Below are 12510 nucleotides of genomic sequence, written 5' to 3'. Positions count from 1 at the left end.
TGTGAAGTATAAGGAGTACTGCAACAAAAGAAGAAATGGTTAGATCAGACCAACAAGATGCTAAATAAACTTTCGATGCCTACCTTACCCGCCACTCAGGTTTGCGGCGTCCCCGCCAGCCACCCGTCATGAACCAGCAGGATTTCCAGCACTGCAGCAACCTAGCCGCCGGCGAGCGCGCTCTGCGCAAGAGCTCCTGCTCCTCCAGTTCAAATGAGCAGTTATGCCGATGCACTCCGCACACGGCAACCAGCGAGTCATTCCCAGCCTCTCCTGGAGGCAAGTATGCATTCGTTCCGCCAGCAGCGACCACAACTGGATTCCAGCCCGTGGCGAGCAGTCAGAGTGTCCGTCCTAGCGATGAGCTCAGCCAGAAACTGGACTATCTCATCACCCTGCTGACTCAGGAGCGGATCCAGCATGCGGCCGCCGCTGCTGAATCTACTCAAAAGCTGGAAGAAAAATGGATGTGTTAATTGCTCAAATGACAAAGCTTACAGACTGTTTATACGCTAGCATTCAGGCGAATTCATTTGCCAGAAATGTATAATCCTAATGCTAACTACTCTACCCGCCACCACAGCAATCTAAAGATTGTATTTTGGAACGCCTCGGGACTCCGAGGAAGACAGCTGAACTTGCGGCATTTGCATGCAGACACGAAGTTGACGTTCTGATGGTCTCTGAGTCTCATTTTAAAAACTCAGAGACCTTCAGCGTCAATGGATACTGTACTTACGGTGCCAATCACCCATCTGGGACTGGTCGTGGGGATCCCTGCTCTTAATCAGAGCTGGAATCCTTCATATTGCCTGCCAAACATAACAACGGACCACATTCAGTGTGCATCCGCTACCCTGACCCTGCCTGATGGTGGCCGACTGGTGGTCTCTTCCATTTACTGCCCCCCAATGCAGGAATGGATGAGGAGGACTTCTTGGCATTGTTTGGTCAGTTGGGGCCGAGATTTGTTGCTGCTGGCGATTGGAACGCGAAGAACTCGTGGTGGGGAAACGCAAGGGCGTGCAGAAGAGGCGGAAAGCTGCTCAGGCCGTTCAGGAAAGTAGCTGCAACATCCTGGCTACTGGATCTCCAACCCACTACCCATATAACACTCGGCACACACCATCGGCAATCGACTTCGCGGTCTACAAGGGCGTGAGGATGAGTTGCTGCATATCTCCCATCTGAATGACCTCTCATCTGATCATCTCCCAATGGTGGTTCAGTTGAGCATGTCTCCAGCGGAGGCGGTGAACAGGAGACGCCTCTTGCCCCCAGGGTCCAGCATTGCGAGGTTCCAATCTTGGCTTGACTCGCACATCCATCTGAATACGAGCTCAGGTCAGCAGAGGATGTTGATGACGCAGCTAGCATTCTGGAGAGGAACGTGTTGGAGGCAGCTGAACATGCCACAAGCGGTTTGAGAGGCCCGTCCGACCTAGAGTCCAAGCTGAGTACCAGGTCAGCAATCGCAATACGGCTGATGATTGCCACCAAGAGGCGCCTGAGGAATCTACTGAAGCGGAACCATGATCCGGCAGTGCGGCACCTGTACAACATGCTAGCAACAGGATTCATAAGGAGCTGGAAGCGGACAAAGCCAGACGCGCGGACGCAATCATTGGTTCAATCGATCCCACTGATCGCTACAGCATGGCAAAGCTGTGGAGATTGACCAATGGATTGAAGCGGCAGCAGCAGCCAACTTGCCTGTCCGAAAGTTTTGCGCCGATGGAGATGACAATTCAGACGATCCCTGGTGTAAGAGCACGGAGGAGAAGGCAGAGTCCTTTGCGAGGCATCTGGAGCAGCGTTTCAAGCCTGTACTGACCAGCGCGGCAGCTGACATTACGAGCAATCGAGGAGTCTCTTGAAGAGTTGGATCCCCTGGTCCAATTTGAGATTCAGGCGATCACTCTTCCTGAGATTGAGGCACAAGTCAAGGTACTGAAGTAAAAAAGGCCCCTGGAATGGACAGGATTGACAATCGGACGATAAAAGCTCTACCCAAGTCTGCTCTCCTGTATTTTGCACTCATATGCAACAGCTCCCTTAGGATTGGTTGCTTTCTAACAGGTGGAAACACGCGGCAGTTAGTATGATCCCCAAGCCAGGAAAACCCGCCGATAAGTTGGCATCTTATCGCCCCATCAGTCTGCTTTCGGGTCTGTCCAAACTGTTTGAGCGTCTCATTCTGACCAGGATGATGGAAGCTGATGGATTTGTCGAGGCTATTCCAAACCATCAGTTCGGCTTCAGACAGGTGCACGCGGCTGAACACCAATTGGGGAGAGTCTCGAAGTTCATTTTGTCCACATATGAGAACAACCTGTACTGCTCAGCCATCTACATGGACATACAGGAGGCATTCGACCGAGTCTGGCATTCGGCCTGAAGTACAAGATGAAGCAGCTGTTGCCGGCAGCAATATACAGAGTCTTGTCCCACTACTTGGACGATCGAACTTTCTATGTGGAATGCACAGGCGGAGTCAAGTCAGGTACAAAAAGATTGCAGCAGGCGTTCCTCAGGGCAGCGTACTTGGGCCAGTTCTATACAATCTGTATACATACGACATGCCGCTTCCTCGCGACAGGGTATGCTCTTGGCTACCTATGCTGACGACACAGCAATCCTGGCGACTGGCATGAATCAGCTCATGGCTACCCAAAAGCTCAACCGCTTCCTGCTCAGCATCTCCAACTGGGCAAAGCAATGGGGCATCACCATCAATGCCTCCAAAACTGTGCATATAGTGCATACGTTGCGCACGATCCAGCAGCCAGATGATGATTTGCAGCCGCACATCGCCGACCAGCGAATCAGTAGCGTCGCCGTGCACTCATATCTGGGGGTCAAGCTGGACGCCAAGCTACAGTTCCACCTGCACATCAGCAACGTCGTCACAAAGTCAGGGCAAGGTCCAAAAAACTGCGCTGGCTCCTGAACACAAGCAGCAAATTGAACCTCAAAACCAAGGTAATGCTGTACAAGCAGATGATCGCACCGATCTGCAGTACACATTGGCCGTATGGGTCCATTAGCTACCAGCGCAGAATTTGGACGGATCCAGGTTGAGCAGAACAAGACCCTTCGACTGATATGTAACGCTCCATGGTATGTGAGGAATGACACCATCCACAGGGACTGGAAGTGGACACGGTTGAGGCAGTTTACGAGAGGACGTGCAAGAGGTACACGGGGCAAATGAGATCCCACCACAACATTGAGGCAGCCAAAGTGGTCAATGACCCCTACGTACCGCACCGAATCTCTAGACCCCGGTATTCCGAGTATCTTGCCAAACACCTTCCCAAAAAACTCGCGAAACACGAATGGAACCGAATTGAGATGATCCCTAACCAGCGCCCGTTCACCGAAGAAGACCAAATCAGCCACGACCGGGACCTTGATGACATGCGGAGGATGCTGATCAGGATGGATCGCCCAGTGTCGCCGCCAACAGAGTTCAACTACTACACAGAGGTCATACTGCCAAGACGGAGGCAACTGGAGCCTGCCCCCATAGCCACGATCGATCTGACGGTCAGCAGCAGAAGGCAGCGACTAGAACGATTGGGACTGGCATTGAATGCAGCAATGAACGAGATAGCTGACACACACTCGCGGCACAGCGATAACGGCCAGGTCAATGGAAGCACACTCACACACACGAACACAAATGCCCAGGAACATCAACCACCGCAGCAACGGGTACAAGAAACACAGAGAATAACAGCCAAAATGTACAGCAGCAATGAAAGACTTACCGCCAGCAAAGTCCCGTTCAGCCCCTAAGAATGCAACAACCATGGCTGCCACATTCGTACACAGAAAACACACACGCACGGAAAAAAAAAAAAAACACAGAGGCATATGCGAGCGCGACAATTGGCCGTTACGGAATGATCACTCTGCTTAATATCTTCCTAAACCGATTAACTAACGACATAGAAATGGACAACTGCAAATTATTAAAAAGAGTAGAAGACTCATGCGAACGATTGCCAAAAACGCGTCCGAACAAGGCGCTGCTGTTCAAAGCTATGAGCGTTAGCATTTCTGCTGCGCAATTTCTGTCTCCTCCTTCTCCTATAGATCTCGAATTGCCGCCAGTGAACTCCCTGAGAGGAAGAGAGAAGCCAACAACAACTGGAAGGTGGTGGACTTCGGCCATTTCCACTGATGAGACAACGGACCGTTGCGCACATACAAGCGCACATACAAACACTCATCCACACAAACGCTCAACTCAATGCTGGCTGCCCCGACCAGAGGGCGGAACAGTAACGAAGGAAGAAATGAAGACAGAAACAAACAAGCAATAGCTCTGGCTGCCCCGGACCAGTGGCAGAGGAGAAACAAAAACAAGACAAAACAAATAAAAGACAAGACATAGAATAGATAACATATATATGTATATAATCTCCCTTTTCTGCCAATGAAGGCAACCAAAATGTTCCCCTTAATTATAATCTACATTTAAATCTATCTATAGTCTAGAGTATTATGCTTTAGCTCTACCCACTCCCTCTCCCCCCTCTGGCAAACGGACTGTTGCCAAAGTGGAGAGATTTCCCCATATGGACGATTGCGCCGGCAACACTGCCGGCAATGGAGATTTCGTGCTGTTTAAAGCATCGTATTTGCTGCCTACGGCTGCTGTTAGCAACCGTAGACAGCTATTTACATACATTTATATTAAGTAACAGCCTCAACAAATTGTACCTAAAATGCTATATTAAGTATTGGTATAAATAAAGTCCACATAGCGTAACGTAGCCCTGGCTCCCCTAACCTGCTGGACAGGCCAAGGCTCGAGCCGGGTTACGTTACGTTATGATAGTTACGTATCGCCTCCGCTGCATACGACACATCAAACGTTCCGCAATAATTAATTATTAAATAGCCAAAATCGCCACAAAATCCCCGAAACAATATTGCACATGTATAATTATACACTGTGCAATATTCAGTAAATACATTCCGGGCAACGCGAAGTGTTGTGCCGTTTAGAAGTTTTCAACATACAAATACTACATAACCAAAGTGCCAAAAGTGAAAAAACGTGGGGTAGGCTTCAGCCGCTGCTGACCACCCCCCCCCCCTCCGCTATATTAAACACTTGTGTCTGTTTTGCACCAATAAAGCTACGGAAAACAAACAATGGTACGTAAACCGTGCCCCAAATCCAAAAAGAAGACCAATTTGGCCTCGAGTGCTCCGTGTTCGGACAACGAAATCGATCTTCTCTCCCCCTCGGTACCAATGTCGGGTATATCGCAGAGTGATCTACGCCCCCTTTCCTGTCGCTCGAGCTCATTGGCAGATTTGACCAGCGACATGCCATCAACCTCAGCTGCCGCTGCAGCCAAGTTGATGCAGGCCCGATCACTGTGAAGCCATTGCTAGCCCCCCCCTCTGCCATGCTGACCAGAGCCTCTGCTGCTACTGCCTCTGCTGCTACTGCCTGTGCTGCCATTCCTGGTGCTGCTGCTAAAGCCACCGCCCCTACTCGCGTAGCTGCCGCCACAGCTAAACGCCCATCAACATCTACAGTTCCTAGTACTGCTCGTGTAGGTGCTGCTCAACGCACGCCAGTTTCTACTGGTGCTGCCCGTGCTGCTGCTGCCTCTACTGCTACCTGTGCCCCTGGCAGTTCTGCCACTGCTGACGCTACCAATCCTACTGCCCTTGCAGCATCCGTGCCGAGCCAGATGACTCTGCACGAGATTCTCAAGGAGCAGCGGGAAAAACTCGCAAAGGAGAGGAAGGTGATGGCCATGCTGAAGGCCGAGTCGGAGGCCCGTAATAAGAAGCGGACGACCACCCTGGCCTCGCCGATTACAAAGGTGTCGGCCAAGATGGTCAAACGGATAGTATCCTCGAAGGAGAAGCGGACCCCAACCAGATGAGTACAACAAATTATTACAATATTCTTTCTGATGCTGATATGGATGTGGATGCTGACTGCAGCGAGGGAGAGACGGAAGCCGAGGAACCTGTTCCCACAAACAGGCCCTCTACTTCTCATACCACCCCCCGCCTGCCCCTACTACTGCGCACGCTAACAATGCTGCTGCTACTGCTGACGCCAAAATTGTGCGGCCAGCCCCCATTTACATTCCTAATGTCACAGATATTTTTCCCCTACTACAGTGCTTTGATAATGCCATTGGCGCTGGTACATATGATACCAGGCCGGCTGCTAATAGGTCTTTAAAGGTAATGTGCCACACCATAGATGGACATAGGGCCCTGATCCGGCTCCTAAATGAGGGACAAGGTGTCGAACACCACACGTTTCGCCTGAAAAGCGAGAGGGGAATGCGTATTGTTATACGCCACCTGCACCGCTCCACACCCACAGATTGGGTGCGTGAACAGCTCGGAAGACTCGGATATAAAGTGAGGCATATTGCCAATATCTTTAAAAGGTTTACAAAGGAGCCACTGGACCTATTCGAGGTTGAGCTAGAGCCTCAGGATATTAACAATAACATCTATGAACTAACGGCAATCTGCAGCCAACGGGTCAAGGTGGAGAAGCCCATACGTGCGCCAGGTGTTCCTCAGTGCCATAAGTGTCAGATGTTTGGGCACTCGAAGAATTACTGCAACCGTGCAGTTATTTGTTTGAAGTGCGGCGATAAGCACGACCCTAAGGACTGCCCCAAGAAGCGGGAGGAGGTGCCGAAATGCGCAAATTGTGATGGTCCCCATGTTGCCAGCTACCGTGGCTGTGTGAAGTATAAGGAGTACTGCAACAAAAGAAGAAATGGGTTAGATCAGACCAACAAGATGCTAAATAAACTTTCGATGCCTACCTTACCCGCCACTCAGGGTTTGCGGCGTCCCCGCCAGCCACCCGTCATGAACCAGCAGGGATTTCCAGCACTGCAGCAACCTAGCCGCCGGCGAGCGCGCTCTGGCGCAAGAGCTCCTGCTCCTCCAGTTCAAATGAGCAGTTATGCCGATGCACTCCGCACACGGCAACCAGCGAGTCATTCCCAGCCTCTTCCTGGGAGGCAAGTATGGCATTCGGTGCCGCCAGCAGCGACCACAACTGGATTCCAGCCCGTGGCGAGCAGTCAGAGTGTCCGTCCTAGCGATGAGCTCAGCCAGAAACTGGACTATCTCATCACCCTGCTGACTCAGGAGCGGATCCAGCATGCGGCCGCCGCTGCTGAATCTACTCAAAAGCTGGAAGGAAAAATGGATGTGTTAATTGCTCAAATGACAAAGCTTACAGACTGTTTATACGCTAGCATTCAGGCGAATTCATTTGCCAGAAATGTATAATCCTAATGCTAACTACTCTACCCGCCACCACAGCAATCTAAAGATTGTATTTTGGAACGCCTCGGGACTCCGAGGGAAGACAGCTGAACTTGCGGCATTTGCATGCAGACACGAAGTTGACGTTCTGATGGTCTCTGAGTCTCATTTTAAAAACTCAGAGACCTTCAGCGTCAATGGATACTGTACTTACGGTGCCAATCACCCATCTGGGACTGGTCGTGGGGGATCCCTGCTCTTAATCAGAGCTGGAATCCTTCATATTGCCCTGCCAAACATAACAACGGACCACATTCAGTGTGCATCCGCTACCCTGACCCTGCCTGATGGTGGCCGACTGGTGGTCTCTTCCATTTACTGCCCCCCAATGCAGGAATGGACTGAGGAGGACTTCTTGGCATTGTTTGGTCAGTTGGGGCCGAGATTTGTTGCTGCTGGCGATTGGAACGCGAAGAACTCGTGGTGGGGAAACGCAAGGGCGTGCAGAAGAGGCGGAAAGCTGCTCAGGGCCGTTCAGGAAAGTAGCTGCAACATCCTGGCTACTGGATCTCCAACCCACTACCCATATAACACTCGGCACACACCATCGGCAATCGACTTCGCGGTCTACAAGGGCGTGAGGGATGAGTTGCTGCATATCTCCCATCTGAATGACCTCTCATCTGATCATCTCCCAATGGTGGTTCAGTTGAGCATGTCTCCAGCGGAGGCGGTGAACAGGAGACGCCTCTTGCCCCCAGGGTCCAGCATTGCGAGGTTCCAATCTTGGCTTGACTCGCACATCCATCTGAATACCGAGCTCAGGTCAGCAGAGGATGTTGATGACGCAGCTAGCATTCTGGAGAGGAACGTGTTGGAGGCAGCTGAACATGCCACAAGCGGTTTGAGGAGGCCCGTCCGACCTAGAGTCCAAGCTGAGTACCAGGTCAGCAATCGCATACGGCTGATGATTGCCACCAAGAGGCGCCTGAGGAATCTACTGAAGCGGAACCATGATCCGGCAGTGCGGCACCTGTACAACATGCTAGCCAACAGGATTCATAAGGAGCTGGAAGCGGACAAAGCCAGACGCGCGGACGCAATCATTGGTTCAATCGATCCCACTGATCGCTACAGCATGGCAAAGCTGTGGAGATTGACCAATGGATTGAAGCGGCAGCCAGCAGCCAACTTGCCTGTCCGAAAGTTTTGCGCCGATGGAGATGACAATTCAGACGATCCCTGGTGTAAGAGCACGGAGGAGAAGGCAGAGTCCTTTGCGAGGCATCTGGAGCAGCGTTTCAAGCCTGTACTGACCAGCGCGGCAGCCGACATACGAGCAATCGAGGAGTCTCTTGAAGAGTTTGGATCCCCTGGTCCCAATTTGAGATTCAGGGCGATCACTCTTCCTGAGATTGAGGCACAAGTCAAGGTACTGAAGGTAAAAAAGGCCCCTGGAATGGACAGGATTGACAATCGGACGATAAAAGCTCTACCCAAGTCTGCTCTCCTGTATTTTGCACTCATATGCAACAGCTCCCTTAGGATTGGTTGCTTTCCTAACAGGTGGAAACACGCGGCAGTTAGTATGATCCCCAAGCCAGGAAAACCCGCCGATAAGTTGGCATCTTATCGCCCCATCAGTCTGCTTTCGGGTCTGTCCAAACTGTTTGAGCGTCTCATTCTGACCAGGATGATGGAAGCTGATGGATTTGTCGAGGCTATTCCAAACCATCAGTTCGGCTTCAGACAGGTGCACGCGGCTGAACACCAATTGGGGAGAGTCTCGAAGTTCATTTTGTCCACATATGAGAACAACCTGTACTGCTCAGCCATCTACATGGACATACAGGAGGCATTCGACCGAGTCTGGCATTCGGGCCTGAAGTACAAGATGAAGCAGCTGTTGCCGGCAGCAATATACAGAGTCTTGTCCCACTACTTGGACGATCGAACTTTCTATGTGGAATGCACAGGCGGAGTCAAGTCAGGGTACAAAAAGATTGCAGCAGGCGTTCCTCAGGGCAGCGTACTTGGGCCAGTTCTATACAATCTGTATACATACGACATGCCGCTTCCTCGCGACAGGGGTATGCTCTTGGCTACCTATGCTGACGACACAGCAATCCTGGCGACTGGCATGAATCAGCTCATGGCTACCCAAAAGCTCAACCGCTTCCTGCTCAGCATCTCCAACTGGGCAAAGCAATGGGGCATCACCATCAATGCCTCCAAAACTGTGCATATAGTGCATACGTTGCGCACGATCCAGCAGCCAGATGATGATTTGCAGCCGCACATCGCCGACCAGCGAATCAGTAGCGTCGCCGTGCACTCATATCTGGGGGTCAAGCTGGACGCCAAGCTACAGTTCCACCTGCACATCAGCAACGTCGTCACAAAGGTCAGGGCAAGGGTCCAAAAACTGCGCTGGCTCCTGAACACAAGCAGCAAATTGAACCTCAAAACCAAGGTAATGCTGTACAAGCAGATGATCGCACCGATCTGGCAGTACACATTGGCCGTATGGGGTCCATTAGCTACCAGCGCAGAATTTGGACGGATCCAGGTTGAGCAGAACAAGACCCTTCGACTGATATGTAACGCTCCATGGTATGTGAGGAATGACACCATCCACAGGGACCTGGAAGTGGACACGGTTGAGGCAGTTTACGAGAGGACGTGCAAGAGGTACACGGGGCAAATGAGATCCCACCACAACATTGAGGCAGCCAAAGTGGTCAATGACCCCTACGTACCGCACCGAATCTCTAGACCCCGGTATTCCGAGTATCTTGCCAAACACCTTCCCAAAGAACTCGCGAAACACGAATGGAACCGAATTGAGATGATCCCTAACCAGCGCCCGTTCACCGAAGAAGACCAAATCAGCCACGACCGGGACCTTGATGACATGCGGAGGATGCTGATCAGGATGGATCGCCCAGTGTCGCCGCCAACAGAGTTCAACTACTACACAGAGGTCATACTGCCAAGACGGAGGCAACTGGAGCCTGCCCCCATAGCCACGATCGATCTGACGGTCAGCAGCAGAAGGCAGCGACTAGAACGATTGGGACTGGCATTGAATGCAGCAATGAACGAGATAGCTGACACACACTCGCGGCACAGCGATAACGGCCAGGTCAATGGAAGCACACTCACACACACGAACACAAATGCCCAGGAACATCAACCACCGCCAGCAACGGGTACAAGAAACACAGAGAATAACAGCCAAAATGTACAGCAGCAATGAAGACTTACCGCCAGCAAAGTCCCGTTCAGCCCCTAAGAATGCAACAACCATGGCTGCCACATTCGTACACAGAAAACACACACGCACGGAAAAAAAAAAAAACACAGAGGCATATGCGAGCGCGACAATTGGCCGTTACGGAATGATCACTCTGCTTAATATCTTCCTAAACCGATTAACTAACGACATAGAAATGGACAACTGCAAATTATTAAAAAGAGTAGAAGACTCATGCGAACGATTGCCAAAAACGCGTCCGAACAAGGCGCTGCTGTTCAAAGCTATGAGCGTTAGCATTTCTGCTGCGCAATTTCTGTCTCCTCCTTCTCCTATAGATCTCGAATTGCCGCCAGTGAACTCCCTGAGAGGAAGAGAGAAGCCAACAACAACTGGAAGGTGGTGGACTTCGGCCATTTCCACTGATGAGACAACGGACCGTTGCGCACATACAAGCGCACATACAAACACTCATCCACACAAACGCTCAACTCAATGCTGGCTGCCCCGGACCAGAGGGCGGAACAGTAACGAAGGAAGAAATGAAGACAGAAACAAAACAAGCAATAGCTCTGGCTGCCCCGGACCAGTGGGCAGAGGAGAAACAAAAACAAGACAAAACAAATAAAAGACAAGACATAGAATAGATAACATATATATGTATATAATCTCCCTTTTCTGCCAATGAAGGCAACCAAAATGTTCCCCTTAATTATAATCTACATTTAAATCTATCTATAGTCTAGAGTATTATGCTTTAGCTCTACCCACTCCCTCTCCCCCCTCTGGCAAACGGACTGTTGCCAAAGTGGAGAGATTTCCCCATATGGACGATTGCGCCGGCAACACTGCCGGCAATGGAGATTTCGTGCTGTTTAAAGCATCGTATTTGCTGCCTACGGCTGCTGTTAGCAACCGTAGACAGCTATTTACATACATTTATATTAAGTAACAGCCTCAACAAATTGTACCTAAAATGCTATATTAAGTATTGGTATAAATAAAGTCCACATAGCGTAACGTAGCCCTGGCTCCCCTAACCTGCTGGACAGGCCAAGGCTCGAGCCGGGTTACGTTACGTTATGATAGTTACGTATCGCCTCCGCTGCATACGACACATCAAAAAACCAAAATCGCCACAAAATCCCCGAAACAATATTGCACATGTATAATTATACACTGTGCAATATTCAGTAAATACATTCCGGGCAACGCGAAGTGTTGTGCCGTTTAGAAGTTTTCAACATACAAATACTACATAACCAAAGTGCCAAAAGTGAAAAAACGTGGGGTAGGCTTCAGCCGCTGCTGACCACCCCCCCCCTCCGCTATATTAACACTTGTGTCTGTTTTGCACCAATAAAGCTACGGAAAACAAACAATGGTACGTAAACCGTGCCCCAAATCCAAAAAGAAGACCAATTTGGCCTCGAGTGCTCCGTGTTCGGACAACGAAATCGATCTTCTCTCCCCCTCGGTACCAATGTCGGGTATATCGCAGAGTGATCTACGCCCCCTTTCCTGTCGCTCGAGCTCATTGGCAGATTTGACCAGCGACATGCCATCAACCTCAGCTGCCGCTGCAGCCAAGTTGATGCAGGCCCCGATCACTGTGAAGCCATTGCTAGCCCCCCCCTCTGCCATGCTGACCAGAGCCTCTGCTGCTACTGCCTCTGCTGCTACTGCCTGTGCTGCCATTCCTGGTGCTGCTGCTAAAGCCACCGCCCCTACTCGCGTAGCTGCCGCCACAGCTAAACGCCCATCAACATCTACAGTTCCTAGTACTGCTCGTGTAGGTGCTGCTCAACGCACGCCAGTTTCTACTGGTGCTGCCCGTGCTGCTGCTGCCTCTACTGCTACCTGTGCCCCTGGCAGTTCTGCCACTGCTGACGCTACCAATCCTACTGCCCTTGCAGCATCCGTGCCGAGCCAGATGACTCTGCACGAGATTCTCAAGGAGCAGCGGGAAAAAC

At 51.0% G+C, this 12510-nt stretch overlaps 1 protein-coding gene across 1 annotated transcript; it reads right to left on the bottom strand.

Moving 5' to 3' along the window:
* Positions 1 to 302: 302 nt before the first annotated feature.
* Positions 303 to 11658, bottom strand: LOC117187015. The gene is made up of 3 exons (XM_033388625.1): positions 10549 to 11658; positions 6836 to 7206; positions 303 to 452 (listed from the first exon to the last, which is right to left on the bottom strand). Exons 2-3 carry the CDS (start codon positions 7174 to 7176, stop codon positions 446 to 448), a joined length of 348 nt encoding a protein of 115 aa, XP_033244516.1. The 5' UTR covers positions 7177 to 7206; positions 10549 to 11658; the 3' UTR covers positions 303 to 445.
* Positions 11659 to 12510: the final 852 nt, after the last annotated feature.

The sequence above is a fragment of the Drosophila miranda genome, chromosome 2, assembly GCF_003369915.1.
Source record: "Drosophila miranda strain MSH22 chromosome 2, D.miranda_PacBio2.1, whole genome shotgun sequence".
NCBI lineage: Eukaryota > Metazoa > Arthropoda > Insecta > Diptera > Drosophilidae > Drosophila > Drosophila miranda.
Note: the sequence above shows the minus strand (reverse complement) of the source record. Positions and strands in the feature narration are given on the sequence as shown.

Bases quoted from the DNA above. Each gene is read 5' to 3' on its own strand.
- LOC117187015 (XM_033388625.1), bottom strand. From the start codon at position 7,176: ATGCTGGATCCGCTCCTGAGTCAGCAGGGTGATGAGATAGTCCAGTTT.